Here is an 18,905-nt window from a genome sequence, read left to right on the forward strand (position 1 = left end):
TCACATGTCTACCAGCTTCTGTAGTAATTGCCCCTCAATTTCCTCATTTCCATGTTGTAAAGTCACTCTATCTTTTTAAACCTTGCTTTGTATGATTTTCTTCGGTTTGTTTGCAAGCTAGGTGTTTAATCTAGAGCTGACACATCTGGGTGTCAGCTCTACTGGGGCTACCACAGCCTTGGCAAGGGTATGTGCCTGACTGTTCCAAGATTGCTACCTCTGTATGTTTATTTTTGGTAGGCTTCTACATGACCTGCATTTTTTTGTCCTCTGCTTTTATTTAACCTATGTTCAGGATTTTCTTTCCATGATGGAGAGGCTACCAGATTTCCATTCTGTATTTGTAGGTAACTTTTATTCTGCTTTGGTAGTCAAATAGTTAAAGCTTGATGTATCCGGTCTGAAACTAAGTATGAAGCTGGGTCATTTCCTTTGAATTTCTCTTTTAACGTCATTAGCAGAGCTTGTGGTTCTGTTGCTTGTGCAGAGTGAAGGCAGGTAGCTCTTTTTATTTTTCCCAGCATATCTAGTAGAGGATTTTCCATACTTTTGATAAAAACTGAAGCCATTTGTGAACCACGCTGAATAACCTGTGGCACGAAGTCAATAACGGAGCTTTTATCCAGTGAGAGACACATAAGCAGGTACAGTGCACTCCTATTCTTTCCAGTGGCTAAAAACCCTATAGAGCTAGTGATAAAGTCTTGCCTTATTCTACAAAAAGCTCTTATTTATAAAAGCCATTGCCTATCCAGCTAGCCTAGGTTTGATATATATCCATTTTGTAATTTTCCACTGATTATGTACTTCAGTGTGTGTGATATGTACTTTAGTGGAGCATGTGTGATACGGACTACTGCAAAGCAGCCTCTGATGATGTATACCCAAAGCTTATTGCCTATACTGATGCTGAAACTGCTTTTTTAATACGGAGGGGGTTTTTTTCCACAAATCTTAAGAATCTCAAAGCAAAAGCATTTTATTTCTGTGCTCTTTAAACAGTACTGTGTAGATCAGTAGTGGCCAGCTGAACATGAAAAAGCTTACAGTAATATGCATCTAAAAGCCAGCTTTTGAACTAGTGCAGTTTTACTTCTTTTTATTCTTTCCTTTTTTTTTTTTTTGGTGAGATTTCTTCCCTAATTGGGTTAGTGGTTTGCTCATTTCTGCAAATATGATTCTCACAAAAATGTAAGCAGTTGCAAAAGTGAAACTAATACAATTTTTACGTGCATGGACTCTCAGTCAGTTCTACTGATGCCAGCATCACCATTGCTTCAACCTAAAACTATTACTGAATATTCCACTTTAGATTGTAACTGAGTTTTGTCATAATGAGCTTTGAAGGCTATGTTTTAAGTAATGCTGGCTGCTTCTTAAGTATATTCCCAAACTTTCAGTTTTTCTGTGTACTGACATATCATTCGTGTATGGTATGACATAATACATTCTGATGGTAATTTCATGCATATGTGATATGTTTGATCTGAAAGTCTTGAGGAACATGGATAAAACAACATTGCTTTCTCTCACATCTAAATATTTGTTGTCACCAGTTCTGCTCTGTTTGTGGAATTGGAAAGAAAGCTCTGGCTAAATCAGTAACAAAATAACAGTCAAATACTCTGCTTAGTGTTACACAAATTTCAGGCATACAAACAACCTGAGAGATGGTTACTTTATTTAAGTGTTAAAATGTCGCTTTTAACTTCTTTTCTTTGCTTTTAACCCTGGACAAATAGGATGTTAAAATAATAGGTCTCTGTACTAAGATCTTGCTTTCCAGTAAACTTGTTGATGGTGGATTGGAGTCCTTCCTCTGCCATTAAAACACAATTTCTATTTTTTCACATTTTAAATTACAGACACAAAAAACTTGAGGAAATTCTGTTACCCAAATATCCACTGTTTTTATTTCCTCCGGATTCTTAATAACAAAGCATCAATGACTTGCAGGAATCACTCCACCCTCACCTCCCACTGGTCAGGCCCAATTTCACAAACATCCGTAGCAAAACCTGCAGCTAATCCATTTTGTTTCAACAAGGCTGTGCCAGTAATTCCCTGGTGTTTCTAAAAGGGATCCTCCCACTCCTGAAAGAACAGGAGAAGGAGGCTCCTGAACTTGGCAGCTATTTAACTGCAGGCAGAGATCTTAATGCTGGTACTTGAACATCCTTCCGTGCATATAATGCAGTGAGTTTTAACATTTTGCCTCTTTTTGGGTTGTAGCTGGAACAAACAATTGTTGAAGAGTGGTTAATTGACACCATGGTGGTATCAATTTACATCATGGCACTAGTGGTAGTTAATGCTCTTCCCTTAACCACCCAGTACTAATATTGTTATTGGCCATTTCCACTATTATATTGTAATTTTACCACTAGACCAGGGACAAGTAGACAGCCAGGTCTCCCTAGTCTTTGTTATTGAGAGGAAGAGATGAGGTCCGAGGGCTTCACTGAAAGAGACAAATTATTTTCTGTGGTTTTCATTCCTCATGATCTTTTATTTTCTTGACAAAATGAGCCAGCAAGGAATTTATGTATTCTATCCCATTTTCTCAACTCTTTGTCTCTTTTTCTCAAATTTTACCATGTTTCCTTCTTGCAGTTTCATTGGAGTCTGCTAAAGGAAGTTTTATCATATTGTCCAAGAATATTTTGCCATTACCGTTACCACGTCTTTTTACATAAAGACGTAAATTCACACTGAGGACTATTTTTCCTATTCTGATCTTTTTATCATTATTTTAAATGGAGGCTGTGGGTCATTTAAGACTTTCTGAAAACTACTGTCTGTAATGTCTACAGTATGTAAACCTTCTATTAGATCCACAGGACTGGGATTTCCTTGTATTCTTTCTTATCTTCATTATCTTGTCCATTTTACTTGTCCATACCTGCTGAAGCCGAATTTGCAGCTCTTCCTGTTGTAGCTGTGCTTGATTCACAGGTCCGATAATTACTCTTGCTAACTTACATCTTGTACCACTGCTACTTGAAAGGCAGTGGTTCTGTTTGATCAGATACATTCCCAGATGCCAATACCAACATATATTCCAGGATTCACAATATTTTACTCTCTCATAGCATTCTAGGTGGAATAACCTGCTAGTCAAGTCTCCTGTCATTGCTCGGATGACTGTTCAGAGACATCTACCTACTAAATTTCTTAAAGGAAATTGTTCTTGCAGTATAGCTGATAATAATACTCCATTCTGAGGTTGTGCAATCCTTACTAGTATACTAGTAAAGAAAAGCTAATTCTTTAGTCTCAAAAGCTCCATTTTAAAAGTTTCTGAATTCAATGGCCTCAAGTTTTAAGCAAATACTCTTCCTCACTCTGCACTTGGGTCAGCTGCTATTGTTATGATAATCTCCCACATTTTAGGAGCAGCACAACCCAAGCAGGAGTAACCAGCAGGGTGCATTCTTTTTTTAACACTGTTTTGGTTTTAACAGTATAACTGGATCATAAAAGCCTATTTTGTTGTCACTTAACCTGAATTTTCAGTATTGTTGTGGTCTGTTTCCCTTATATCCTTGTATGTATCATTGACAGTTGTGTTCTGGGTGACTGGTATTGAAGTAAAAGGGCTTTTTAAGTGGGCAGAAATCCATCTGTGCTGTAGAGGTTGCAGGGTGTGTCTTCAAGTTAGTAAATGTTTCACTGCAGAAACTATAAGGTAAACCTAGCAATCAGAAACTGAGAATCTACTTTTAAATACCATTAGACTAGTATTATACACTGAGATCTGAAGAGAGACAAAAGCCTGAATGTTCCTACTATCATCTAGATCAAAACTGATGTACAACAGAGGTAATATTTTGGTAACATTTGCCATTATTTCCACTCATATTTGGCTGATATAGAAGATATACATACATATTTTTCATTTTCTGTTGTTCACCTCTTTTTTTCATGTATTCATTGAAATATATTTGAAGAAGAAGGGGATTTTCAGAATGAACGATGTAATTATTCTTTTCCTCTATTGCCTATCATGGTTTAACACTAATGTATGTATGAGTCATCTGATATGGCATGACAATCAAGTCCTTATCTGTATCCATGTAATCTGTTGGGAGGAGATCAGTTTACTTCGTTTACCATTATCAGAATAGCCACTACTATGAATATTGTGATAGCACAAAGGATGTTTTGATGACTACCATAGTAGTGGCACATAAAAAGAAACAAGATAACTTTTACTGTTCTTGGGGTTAAAATGTTTATGGGGAACATCTTACTGCAAAACCTTGAGGTAAGCATTATTCTGCCTTCCCAACTTCACCCTCTTGTGAAACAGAGGAAATTGTCAGGTCTAGTGCTAGATTTAATGGATCAAGATGAACTCTGAAACAAATTAAATGCAATAACAAAACCCAAACCTCATTGCATGAAAAGACCATGGACTCATGATGACTTAGACTTAGCTTCATTTTTAGACCTTAAGGAAACATGTGCACATGCTTTCCCTGGGACCTACCACTCTTGAATAGTTCGGTTTACTTGATGGATGAATATAGGTGGAAATCTATTAGGAAAGTAGGTTGTAAATCTATTCTGTGAAGCAATGCACCACACCAGTATTCAAAAAGAGGTTTTGTCACATATATGTTTGGATCAAAATGAAGTACTGATTTCAATAATTTTTGTTCTTGTAAACATACAATTTCATATACACATTAGATTATCCAACTGGTGTGTGAGAAATTCTTCTGATCCTGTCACATACAGTAATAAGCATCTTTCGTTGCAAATGTGTTGCCAAGGTAAATAAATAACCTAGGCAGATACGTTTTCCTCCCTCTTGTGTACCATACCATGGAATCAGTTTCATTATAGGACTTGGCCTGGTTCTGGTCACACATGCTTATAACTTCCAGCTCAGTGGATGTCTTCATGAACAACCGTGCATGATCTGCAGAAATAATTTGTCTTCTTTAGGATGAGAGATAATTTAGTAATATATCCATCCTTAGACTCCACAAAAAGTTCTATAACATCTTCTGCTAATGGCCCATGACATGGAGTCACTGCCAGTTTTTCCTCTATTGGTTAGATAAAAGGCTTTTTTTGCATGCCAAGTCCTGTACATACTCACCAGAGGTAGTTTAAAAAAGATCAGTTTTCTAAATTTGGTTCTGCTTCCTAGTACTGACTATTCAAAGAACCGCAGAGGATGCTGCCATTGAGGAACCTCAGTAGCATTCAATAAGCATACTTTGCCCACAGGGAATCTCTGGATCCTTAGGATATTTGCCTCAGGTTCTCTAATTTATACCGGAACAGCATTCCTTGTGTGCCAGGTGCAGACAATGAATACAAGGAGAGTAGACTTCTAGCAGTAGGAGATATCTCAGTTTGACTAGGTGCTCAACTCGGATGCTGAGTTGCTTCCTTGAACATATTCCATACTAACAAACTCATTTGGTCTCAGTGAGAGGTGATATGGAAACAGGACTGTTCTGAACACCTTATTCAATCAGCGTGAGTGGTTAATCATTCATAATTTATTGTGACTATAAAAAGTAATAAATTAATTACATTCAGCAGCATGGCACTCGCACAGGTTCACGTGTCATCGCATGCAAGCACAGTGTAAGCTGTGCAGAGGTTGTGACACAGGGCTGAGTCAGAAAGGAGGCTGTCTAGAGTGCAAAGAGTGAGAAAGTTGGAATATGAGCAGAGATCACTTTGATCCTTCAATTATCATTGTGTGGTGCAGCAACACTGTACAAAGCCTTCTGGTTCAAGGGTCCCCATGTATTTCAACTTTTTGGGGAGCTACCTACCAGTCCTTCTGGGTCTGACCTGCAACCTCTATCTCCCATTCTGTCTGGGAAGTAGGAAATCATGTTGGGATTTCACTGTCCACACTGAGAAGGGGAGGAACATTGAGAAAGACCTCTGAGACTTGCTGATTAGTTAAATATCTTGTATAGGTGCTTTCTTCTGTTTCTTGGCAGAAAGGTCTGAATTTACTAATATTACTCATATGAGTTTGGCCATGATTAGCACTTCTTTAGTTTCATTGATTGCATTACTGTTTAATATGTTGTGTCACTTTTACACAAAGTTTATGCTTAGATATCACTAAGAAATAAATAAGAAAAAAACCCTGAAATCTGGATTTGCAAGAGCAAAAATCTAATAAATTCAAGTTTCAGTGGGAAGTGTATGGGAAAACGTTTTTCCTTTAACAAGGATAACATCTACAGATAGAGCTAACTTTGTTGCAATCAAAATACATTTTAATGATCTTATGATGAATTTATGGAAATTAAGATTAAAGATCCTTTATGGAATTAGGGAAATTGGCATTCAAGAGAGGATGCGGGTAAGATTAATCAGACATTAGAGCATCTAATCTGAGTCACTAGAAAGACGGGAGGTAATTGCCTTTTCAGTTACTATAGCCACAATGTAGCTGACCACAAAATAGAGAAATCTGATTTTCTAATTGCAGAAGTCCTGCATGGTGAAAGCATCATTTCCTCCAGTCTCTTTAGAACTGTTTCTTGCAAAATGATCACATGCAGACGTATCTTCATATCATAACTGGAATCTTCCTAGTGACTCTTCCTGGACTGTTGTCAGGCATCATTGGTGTTGACATGTTAAGCAGAGGTGTGGCAGTGGCAAATGTTTCTGGAAGCAGAAATGATATGAGGGGACATTATCTCTGTCGTCTGTGGCTATGGCCATTTGAAGGGTTTGAAGCTTGTGAACGTGTGTCTGCACTGTGTCAATTGCCTGTAGAAACATTTTCCTTAGAGTGCACAATCATTTGTTTTACAGTAAATATCAAAAAAGAACAAAGCAATTTGGTTAAAGACTAACATGCAGAACATGGCCACAGTGCCATAATCAATGTCTTATGAGATGAAATGATTACTTTTAGTCATTTCATCACAGCAACAAAATCCAATGTCTAAGATCAAATAAAATAAGTATACTTCCATACTGCTACAGAAAATGGAAGTCAAATTATTTACAGAAACTAAAAATATTTACCTATTACTGAAATAACCCCTAATTTGAGGCTACTTTCTTGAAAAAAACCCAAAGCTTTGAAACTAGCATTAGTTTGTGTCCAGAGGATAGCAATGTCAAAGATCAGTAACACCAATTCTGCCTGGAGGGGTTATAGGAACTGGGGGAGTGTGGGAGTGGGGGTGTTTATCTTAGTTTGAGGTTTTGTTTTTGTTGGGTTTTTTTTTGTCAAGAGAGGACAGGCAACACTTGTGAAAGCAGGATTAAGATTTTGAAAGTTCTGTAAAGTGAAGTGGAAGAAGTTCTTCCTATTTGTTGTGGACCGGGAAGGGGTAACAGGTCTAACTTATCTCCAGGACATTTCCTGTTAGGCATCCAAAACCTCCGAGTAGTTCAAATAGTCTGAAGTTCTCCATCTTTGCTTTTGGAAACTAACAATGTGGGTAGAGAATTCAAACACCAGTAAAGAATGTAATGTGTAATACTTGACATGATCTGAAGGAAGGAGGATGGGCAGGATGGCATTTTAACATTGTATGTCTTTCACATATAATGAACTATACCTATAGAAATAAACAAAAAACTTGAAATTCAGTATTACTGGGAAGAATGTGAATGAAAGGTTTTTTGTTCTCATAATTTCCTGTGTGATCTAGACATTTCACAGATAGTATGGAATAGAATGCAAGTATTTAGAAAATACAGCTTTGAATAGTATTATACAAGGGATTTAATTTCTGTATAAAATGTGACATTAATGCTGTTATATATTTCATATGTAGTGAGTTTGTAAACACCTTTCTTTTTTTCTCAGGTGTTCAGCTGTCTGGGATCCAAGACAAAAGTGTAACCATCTTTCAGACTTTTGAGGAAATTGCTTAATTTGGAGCAAGAACTGCAAAGAAGTTCATAAAATGGGCTTCTGCAAGGTAAGAAAGGTTGCAGACAGAGGTAAGACTCTTGAAATGGAGTTAAGTAGCAGTTTAGGGATTCAAGAGAAAAAAAAAATCAAGAAAAAAAATCGTAAGGGGAAAGAAGGGCTTTGGAAGACAGCAACTCAGTCTCAATGAGGATCCATTCCAGGGGCAGTAGAAACCAGCTCTACCCTACCTCACTGAGGACTTCTTGGCCAACAAAGATTTTTCCTGTTTCTTGCTTCCGGCCACTGAACATACCAACACTCACTTTAGTATTTCATTAATTCAGGTTATCAAAAAATGGTAGTGTAACTAATCAGTAACTGCTGAATACTTTTAAGCTGTGTGTATTCAGCTTACAAAGGGCTCTTTGTGCGTGACGAAAGGTGGATGTCCAATCAAAACCACACAGGGAGGGAAGGATTAATTGTACTGTTAGAGTGTTACAAGGCATGTCCTTGCCTAGAAAAGTTATATGCACAAAAATTGGATGTGTCGTAGTATGACATATTTTATTCATATTTAAATCGGAAAACTGTTTTCCATCTGCACAAAAAGTAATTTTGTTTATCTTTTGCCATCAGTTTTCATTTGTAAAATAAAGTCCTGAAGATTTTTAAAGCCCTAATGTTCTGTGCTATATTTCTTTAAAATCATTTTTCTAACTATAGTAATAGTATAACTTTAAATACAACTATCCAGCCAGTAATGATTGTTTTCAGAAACAAGACTGAGTTTGTAAAGCTGAAAACTGGCACATTAGTGTCGTAGTAGTAGGAATCTAGGGACATTAGTCTGTGGCAGTCCTCCTCATGAGAATAAACAATTAACTCCAAATCAAATCACAGACAATAAGAGTGCAGTTTTGTGATTTTAAAACATGCTTTTCAGAATAGACTTTCCTTTTAAACACAAATAGAAGCTTGATGATTACATTAACTGGATTTGTTCTCATGCTTTGTCCAGGAAAATGCTGAGCATGTAGCATAGTTAAGCGAACACAAAATTGTCAGTTTCTGACAGTATAATAATTCCCTTCATATAAGAAAATTCTCGTTGATAGATGGTATCCAAGCTGGCAAAATTCCTTTAAAAAGTATTATTCCTTTCCAGCCCTGATTAACAGGCTGCTAAAACAGAACAGGAGTTCTCCTAGTACCATAAATCAGAGGTTTTTCACAGGTTTTCTGATACATGCTAGGGTTGAATGTCATTGAGGAATCATTACAGAATTCCTGCAATCCTTTCCAGCATTAGATTAACATTTCTGTGTCAGTAGTTCCAATATCATGTGTCAATTTGTGATGTGCTGGCCTGTATCAGATTAAAAAAATGCATAGACCCAATGTGTGATTTGTGAGATGAGATTTTCTCAGCATAAATTATTTTTGATGAGCATAAGTAGTTGAAACTTCACCACAAAACCTGAGAGCCATTTTTCAAATGGTTTTTTCTGCAGTTTCAGAAACTCATATCTCATGTTCAGTTTGTTAATAAAATATTAAGACATTTTGATACAAGAAAAGTTAGATAAGGGTTAGATAAGTAAATTTAGATAATTAAACACATGGAAACAGTCTGAAATATTGGTAAGTACAGTAAAGAATGATCTGTATGTACATAACTTAAATGCAGTCCAAAAATTATGTTATGATCATGCAAACTACAACTTAAATAGCAGAGTTGTACTAAAATTCTGGTGAATAGCCTGTAAGAGCAATGACTCAAAGAAGGATTTAAGGTTTAGTTTATTATGCCAATACAATCTCTCATTGTACTGGGGTGCCCAAGAGAGATTATTCAAACCATGCCTTTATAACACATAAGAGAAGGTAATTAACTGTGATTCAGTCTACAGAATTAATGTTGACAGAACATTTCAAGGGGCCTGTGATCATCTTTCAAACATGTAAAAAGTGTTTATGCTTAAAATTCTAAAAAAAGATACGTGAATGTAATGCAGAAACAATAAAAGTATGTCAGGCAAAGGAAAATTAGCTACTATATTAATAAAGAGGGGATTGAGTAAACCTTACTAATATATATAAGTATTTTCACATGGAAAATATATCTGATGATGCAGAGCTTCACAGAAATTGTAATATCTAAGAGGTATTTTTCTGTCTTCAACTAAGCAATGCCTGTGAGGGGAAATGGAGCATAGAAGCAGTTAGCCAATAGGTGTAACAAACTTATGACCACTTGCAATTTTTAATGTAAAATTAGAAGTTTTCCTCTTGTACGGGCTTTGCTTCAGACATGGCCAACTTACCTGACCCAATGAGTCACTTTAGAGAACCTTCAACTGGCTAAAATCTCTAAAAGCATTTACTCCATAACTCAATAGAGGTAGCTCTTTGAGCTGCAATTGTCATAATCTTCATAAAATCCCACTGATCCACTGTTGGATAGGGCTAAAATGGACATGTGGCAGAGCTTCAGACAGTGCAGGTGGGTGAAACTTATCAACCATTCTTTACTTGCTTCTGCAACAAGGAATTTGAATTGTCCAACAGTTCCCATGTTACCAGATCTCTGCTTCTTCTAATCATAGTATAACAAATTGGTTTGGGAAGGAATTTTAAATTGTTTATGGGCCTTAAATAGCTCAAAGGTCATAGATTGGTCATCTCTGTTTAAATCCCTCCTCTGTGAGAAATTTTGTGACTAGTAAGTAGAAGCTGAAAAAAAAATTTTTTTTCATCATGAACTATTGAATTATCAGGATATTCTGTTTTCAAGACATCTTTACTTAGAATCTAGTCAATGTCTACTTGATACAGACAATATCTACACAAGATTTCATGCTTCGAGTGTTTGGCTTACAGAATTAAGAATTCACTCTTGATGACATCAAAGATTGGCTAAAGCTGAGGGTAAGCTGTTGATCAAACAACTAATCTGAGGGAAGACTATTTTTCAAACACTAGCTTTATTCATAAATACAAATACATTGCCCTAATGTATTTAGGGCAAAACCAGTTGTCAGACTTTGGAGGAGAAGGTATTTTTCCTCAGGTTAGATTGACTGGCACCTACATTGTTTCTAGATGGTTTTGTAAATCTGTGGTTATGAATCAGCTACCATTGTTCACCTACACATTTTTTATATACTCGGGTAATGTGCAGTGGTGATGCCTCAGATTCTTCTGTTGTTAGTTTGTATTACAGATTTAATGTCTTCAGACTGAAATTATATATTTTTACCCAAATTATTGATTTAAAACAAGATATAAGAGATTAGAAGAAAGATTTAGTGATCTTCTCTGATTTCAAATTTGCTGCAGTTGTGGAGATATTTGACTGAACAAACTACAGAAGCTATAGAGAAGTTACAGAATTTTGTATCTTATTAAGTAGCTGTAAAACACTGTACTTCCCCAATTTTCCCTCTTTAATATCAATTTAGTTGCTTCAGCTGCTACTGTGATAAAACCAGATGTCTTTCATTTTCTTTGCATTACTATATGCAGGCCAGAGAAACTCTGGTAATAACTGCTCTTCTGTTTAATTTCTGTTTCCATTTCTTATCATGATTGCACTGCAATAGCATCAAGACTTTGCAATGACATAACAGAACATTCTGACAGATCTCGTAGTTATCTGTTTTCCATTTAAGGCAAAACAGTTGTGAAAGGACTGCATATATTATTCCTTTTTTTAATATCAAATTACTTTTTTTAAAGATTATTACTTCAGCTTTTTGGTTTCACTGAAATAATTGGGCCAGTCCATCAAGATCAAGTCCAGGAAAGCATTTATGCACACAAGCTAAACCCCAGAATTCCCAGTAATTGCTGTGGCCAGACCTCTATATAAACATACTGTAATAACTTTTGATAAACATATAATACTTATTAACTCTTTATATTCTGCTTGACCAGCAGTGCTAAACACCCCTTTCTAAAGTAGTCCTCAATCTGATAAGACTATCTCTATTCCAAAACATTATAAAAATACTGTTTCACTAACATTTTAAAATTACAGGCATGCATGACAAAAAGGAACAAAAATAATTTCTTCTGAATAATTATCTGGTTAGGCAAATTTTGTGTGAGTAAAGTGACAGAAGACCTACAGAAAAAATCTTATAAACCTACTTGTCTTCTAGGACAAGTATTTTTATTTAATTTTTCATAAATTTTATTTCTGCAAAAGTGTTGAACATGTCATGAAATAAGGGTTATGAAGTGTAATTAATTTATTTAAATATTTGAAATATTTGTTTTTTCATTGAAGTAACGCCCACAGATACTGATAAAAACAGTGATTAAAACACATGGCTCATTTCAAATAGTTTAAAATACGAATATACATTCAAAAATCAGAATACTAATTAGGCAAATTTCTGCTGACCAGAGCTACTTCCAAAATGCTTCTAAACCAAATCTGAAACTCATCTTGCTGTTCTGCAGTTACTCAAATGAGGAACTATATGCACTATAGTAAAATCCTGTTTTATTTCATTCTAGATGGGTAATGTTTTCCTGGATTACATTTAGAAGATGGGAAAGGAAGCAAAAGATTGAAACAATGTTTTGGTGTTACCTGGTTTCATTCTCACTGTGTATCCAAGAATGGATTCATCCTTAACAGTTACTTTGAGCATTGAGCAACATCTCTAAAAAGGTAAAGAGTAATTCCTTTCAGTTTTAGGGGCATAATTAAAACAACAGTACCTATAACAGAGAACTTGTTCTGGTGGAAGAATAAAGTATTCAGGCTTGTTTTCCCAGGCGACAATGCAATATGCATGCATTCAAGGACTAGTGTTATTCCCTTTAGGAAAAGGGAGGGACAGTCCAAAGTGCATACACTTTACTATCCAAGATAAATGAGGCTATTGGAGTGGGACAGAATCCAAAAGAAAGCTATTTGTTATACCTGTCTTACATAAGAGGAGCAAAGTCCAATCATGCTGCACGTCCTTAACCATATTAATTCTTCTCAGGTTTGAATAATTTTTCAGAGGAGTAGACACAAACTGGGAAAAAGCTTTCACGGTAAGTCGGTACTTTGTGTTTGTTTTGTTTTTTAAATCACAGATTTTTTTAGATTCACTGATAAATAAAACTGGAACAAATCCAATTAATTGCACATTCTTTTAAATAAACATTTAATTTTTTGTTTATTTTGTATATCTGTGCAGAATTGCAGAAAATATTATTCTTTTATCATTGAAATGAAATTAAGTGAATGACAGAGTTATCAAATGGATAAATACAGAATATAAATGTTTGCAAGGAAACTCCAAACTTCTGGACTTCTTTCAATATGCTTATACTTGTGCATTATGAATATTCACTTTGCAATTTATGATATTAACAACTTTACTGATTGTAATAACTATCCATATTTTTGTTTCAAACAAATTATTATTGAGATTACTGTCCTTGGATTAGATTGTGTATTTTTCAGTCAAACATTATTTTACAGAAAACTACCTTCAATAAATTTAAAATGCCTTCTGAAGATGAAAAGAAGTATACCGCAGATGGAAACAGTCATGAGCTCGCTGCATCCAGCCAGGGCCATGAATCTGAAGACCAACAGTAAGTATTCTTAAACATAATAAACATTCTGTATTGAAGCTTATTAGACTCCATTACTTTGGTTTATATTTTATTGAATTTCATATTTTAAATCTTATTTTACCTTATTTTGTTAGGAAAACTTAGTAAGAGAAAGTTTTCTATCAACATAAAAGTAGCACTGATTGGCACATTTGTTTCATGCAAAAGGACTATTTATTTTTTCCTTTAAAGGACTAAGTGTCCACAGTACTGACTAGAAAAATAGCTCTAAAATATGACAGAAATGATGGTGGAATGGAAATATTGGATACATTTATGTCAGCTGCTAAAAATGATCTTAATATTTTTAGTAAGGCAGTGAATCAACATTTTACCTTGAACATTTTATCTGTTTGCCATCCAGTATGTGCAAAAGCTTTTTTCCTCTCTTCTGTTTTGAAACCTATACAGTGCTTTAGTTCACAACTTCCCTGACCAGAGAGTGGAACCACCAACCCTGTTCGTGTTGTTTCATCCTTGAAGGGGTGAACTGGGAAGAACATGACTTAAATTTACAGTAGCTAGGAGGTGATGCTACTTATATTGCTGAAGATTTAAATAGAAACATCTCAAGAATGCTCAATAAATCATGTTCATTATACACAATTGTTTGCTGTAAAATTATTTCATAATTATTATATAATTAAACTGCATTAATATGTTGAATTAGTGTTTCTGTGAAATGTGGGCCATTTTTAAATTCACTACCACGCTTTTTTAGCAAGGCAAAGAAGAAGCAGAAGAAAGGGGAAAAACCTAAGGTGGTCAGCCCACTTACACTGGTAAGGTTTATTCTCTCTAAATATGTATATATATATATATGCACACAGAGGCACATTTCAAAGTGTGGTCAAAAATGGTTACATTTATGTTAGATTCATGCATTTATGATGCTGTCCCTAACAAATGTGTTCATACTACAGAATATTTGCTATAGTATGGAAATCAAGCAGTTCTTTTTGTGGATGCATATATACTAAAGAAGCTGTCCTATTACAGATAAGGATTCTTAGGAGTGTGCCCTTAGTAATTTATCATCTTAAACACACCCATACCAGATATTTGTTTGTGAAAGATAGGAATTTCCATGTTCAGTCATTTCTTCTGACACAATGAGAAGGGTGACCATGTACCTACAATGAGTGTGGTCATGTCCTCTAAATTATCAGTCAGGTAGTAATCACACTAATTATCCTTATGAGGTTTTATTCAATCACCTAGTCAGCAGTAAAGGGCAATTCCATGCCACAGATGAAAATTAAAATTAGGAATTGTATACTAAAAGGTTCCAGATCCTTTGAAATTTTCTGTATGTTTTTTAAAAGACAACCTTTTAATATTTAATCAAGTAAATCCTAGGTCTCTTTTAGTCATACTGAAATATTTTATATTTTGTAGGTTTATTGTGTGTGATACACAGCAGTGACATGTCAAACAGACATAAAACTATAATACATGATGGTGGCTGTGCCCAAGTTCTTTGCTTTGTTATATCAGTTTACACTTGTACAATTACATCATACAACTATAATTTACATTAGTAAACTCAGTATTTTACAGTACAAAATAAACCCAATGATTTTGTAATAGATGAGCTCAAACTTGATTAAGTTCAATGGCAAGAGGAGTTAAGATTTCAATACATTTTTATGATGTCTATGGTACATTAGGAACAGTTTTTCTGACTGCATAATAATGAATGCACAATGAAATAAATTATTGCCTTACTTGTCGTGACACCATTAAAACTTGTTATAATTTGAACTTAAATGGCAAATTTTAAAAGCATAAATTTCTTATGCCTTGTTTTCCTATGGCCTTTTTAACCCAATTGCAGATACTAGTGCATTAAAATGGCACATCTCTCTGGTTTTGAGAGTTTATAGTGTAAAAGTGCTTATATAGAAAGGATTTATTACTGTGCATTTAAATTGTTTTCAAACTGTATTTCTAAAGAGACAAAGTCGGAGTTGTGCAAAAGCAGGTATACAATTGATGGCTTTTTCTTTACTTTCTTGATTTTGTAGACATAGCATTGTGTTAGCATTCTAATGCAACAGTTAGAATGAATTTCTCTTCTCACTCACAGTTTCGATACTCCAGCTGGTCAGATAAATTATTAATGATACTAGGCACTCTGCTGGCAGTAGTCCATGGAAGCAGTCTCCCTGTTGCGATGGTAATTTTTGGTGATATGACTGATAGTTTTGTTGCTTCTGGAAACAAAAGTTTTGCAGGTAAGAATATATCTACTATGACAAGAACAATGACTTGTATTTAAAAAAGAGACGGGAAGATTCATGCATCTTGACAGGAGATACTGTTGTCAGAAACCACAATGCATGATGCAAATTAGTAGCCCATGTTCATTTTAATAGAGATACACTATGTTTGGGAGGACACTGTAGTGGGAACCTCCTCTAGGCTGCCTGACCAGGAAGACCAAACAAATGAGGTCCTCTGTAGACAGATTGGAGCAGCCTTGCATTCACATGGTCCTCATGGGAGTCAGCAACCACCCCAATAACTGCTGCAAGAGCAACACTACCGGGCATAAGTAATCCAGGAAGTTCCTGGACTGTGTTGATGATAACTTCAAATGACAGAGGAGCCAGTGAGGAGAGGTGCTATGCTGGACCTTGTTCTTTCTGAAATGGAGGGATTGGTGGGGAATGTGAATATCAAGGGCAGCCTGATCTTCAGAGACCATGAAATGGTGGAGTTTCAGGGCAGCAAGAAGGGAGGACAGAAAGCTATCTATAACCTCAGGAGAGCAGACTTGGACCCTTTCAAGAACCTGCTTGGGAAAGTACCATGGGATAAAGCCTTGGAGAGAAGAGGAGTGCAAGAAAGCTGGTTGATATCTGAGGATGACCTCCTCCAAGCTTAGGAGCGATGCATTCCAACAAAGAAGAAGTCAGGCAGAAACACCAGATGACCTACATGGATGAACAAAGAGACAAACACAAAAAGCAAGCCTGGAGAGGGTGGAAGCAAGGAAGGAATACAAAGTACTTGTCCAAGAAGCCAGGGATCAAATTAGAAAAGCTAAAGCCCTGATAGAATTAAATCTGGCCAGGGGTGTCAAGGGCAACACGAAAGCTTCTATAGGTAGGTCAGTGATCAAAGGAAGAAGAGAGAATATGTGGGCCCTCTCCAGAAGGAAATGGGAGACCTGGTTGAGATACGGAAAAGGCTGAGGGACTCAATGATTTTTTGCCTCAGTCTTCACTGGCAAATGTTCCAGGCACACTGCCCAAATCACAGAAGGGAAAGGCAGGAACTGGGAGAATGAAAAACTGCCTGCTGTAGGATAAGATCAGGTTTGAGAATATCTAAGGCATCTGGAGATGCACAAGTCCATGAGACCTGATGAGATGCCTCTGTGGGGCATGGGGGAGCTGGTGGAGGAACTTGCTAAGTCCATTATATTTGAGATGTCGTGGCAGTCTGATGAAGTTCCCACTGACTGAAAAAGGGGGAAATCTAACCCTCATTTTTAAAAAGGGAAAAAGGAAGACCCAGGGAACTCCAGGCCAGTCACTCTCAACTCTGTGCCCAGCGAGATCATGAAGCAGATACTCCTGGAAACTATGCTAAGGCACATGGAATATAAGGAGAGGATTGATGATAACCAACATGTCTTTTTAAGGGCAAATAATTTTTGACAAATTTGATGGCATTTTACAACCAGGTTACGGATTTGATGTGTAGGGAAGAGCTTCCATCTACCTGGACTGTCTGCAAAGCATTTGACACTGTAGCAATCAACATCTTCTTCAGAGAGGCATGAGTTTGATGGATCGATCACTTGGTGGATAAGAAATTGACTGGAGGGCCACACTCAAAGGCTTGCCCAAGTGGAGACCAGTGATTGAGGGGTTCTTCAGGGGTCAGTATTGGGACTGTCACTGTTTAACAGCTTTATCAATGACAGGGACAGTGGGATCAAGTGCACCCTCAGCAAGTTTGCTAATGACACCAAGCTGTGCAGTGCAGTTGACATGCTCAAGGGATCTTGACAGGCTTGAGAGGTGGGCCTCTGGAAACATCATGAAGTTCAACAAGACCAAGTGCAAGGTCCTGCATGTGGGTTGGAGAAATCCCAAGCACAAATACTGGCTGGGAGAAAAATGGTTTGAAAGCAGCCCTGAGGAGAATGATTGGAAGGTGTTTGTTGACAAGAAGCTCAATATGAGCCATCACTGTAGGCTTGCACCCCAGGAAGTAATATCATGGCCTGCCTCAAAAGAATTTGACCAGCACATGGAGGAAGGTGATTCTACCCTCTCTACACCTCTGGAGTGCTGCATCCTGCTCTGGGACGCCCCAGCATAAGAAGGATACCTGTTGGAGTAAGTCCAAAGGAAGGCCATGAACATGATCAGAGGGCCGAAGCACCTCTCTTATGAGGACAGGCTGAGCAAGTTGGGGCTGTTCACCCTGCAGAAGATTCCTGGGAGGCCTTATAGCAGCCTTTCAGTACCTGAAACAGGGCTACAGGAGAGCTGGAGAGTGGCTTTTTACAACCTGTAGTAACTGGATGAGAGGTAATGGCTTTAAACTGAAAGAGGGACTATTTGGATGAGGTATCAGGGAGAAATTCCTCACTGTGAGTATGATGAGAGACTGGAACAAGTTTCCCAGAGATGTTGTAGATGCCTGATACCTGGAAGTGTTCAAGGCCAGCTTGGATGAGGCCCTGAGCAACCCGTGGTTGCCAAAGGTCTAGTGGAATTACCAAAGGTCTAGTGGAAAGTGTCCCTTTCCATGGTAGAGGGACTAGAAATGGATGGACCCCTTAAGGTCCTTTCCAACCCAAACCGTTCTGTTCTTCTATGGGTGTATGCTCAGGAAGACTTTTTAATCTCAAATTATAATGATGTAGTTTTGTAGTCAGTAGAATTATGACTAACCCTGTATTAGTAACGTTCATCCATGTGCATTAAAATTTCCTCCTTTCTTCCAAATCAACTTGATTCAAAAGGAGATGTAGCAACTCCAGGTAAACTGAACAGCATGCAGAAAAACTAATTTGTTAAATCTTGCTCTATTAAAAGTATTTTTTCTTCTCTTCCTTCCTAAGGAAACATTTCACTACAGAATTTTACTTCAGAAATACTTCACAAGCTGGAAGAAGATATGACAAGGTAATTAAAAACTGGTATTTCCTCTTCTTTTTTAATGTAGTCACACATTTCTAGTCAAGCTATTCTTCTCCTAAGGGTGTTTTGCACACTTTAAACAACAAAATAGATATTATATAATACTATATGTAACTAAAGATTGGCACAAGGGACTATTTGAGGCCCTGGGAAGATTCTTGAACATTCCCAGGTATTCTCAACAATTTCCCTGTAATCTCTTGCTCTGACCCAACCTGACGCATTTTAGGGGTGTTCTGTATCTCAGG

The 18,905-nt window shown here is 36.7% G+C and overlaps 1 protein-coding gene across 1 annotated transcript in view; it reads left to right on the top strand.

Moving 5' to 3' along the window:
• The first annotated feature begins 404 nt into the window (after positions 1–404).
• Positions 405–18,905, top strand: part of ABCB1 (ATP binding cassette subfamily B member 1) — a 49,372-nt gene continuing 30,871 nt past the window's right edge. The window contains exons 1-8 of the mRNA XM_063412806.1: positions 405–644; positions 7,817–7,931; positions 12,392–12,548; positions 12,871–12,922; positions 13,356–13,471; positions 14,214–14,274; positions 15,582–15,729; positions 18,579–18,642. Coding sequence (XP_063268876.1) covers positions 13,380–13,471; positions 14,214–14,274; positions 15,582–15,729; positions 18,579–18,642 — 365 coding nt within the window. The 5' untranslated portion in view covers positions 405–644; positions 7,817–7,931; positions 12,392–12,548; positions 12,871–12,922; positions 13,356–13,379. The remainder of the gene's footprint in view (positions 645–7,816; positions 7,932–12,391; positions 12,549–12,870; positions 12,923–13,355; positions 13,472–14,213; positions 14,275–15,581; positions 15,730–18,578; positions 18,643–18,905) is intronic.

This window comes from Prinia subflava, chromosome 1 (genome assembly GCF_021018805.1).
Source record: "Prinia subflava isolate CZ2003 ecotype Zambia chromosome 1, Cam_Psub_1.2, whole genome shotgun sequence".
In the NCBI taxonomy this organism is placed as follows: Eukaryota; Metazoa; Chordata; class Aves; order Passeriformes; family Cisticolidae; genus Prinia; species Prinia subflava.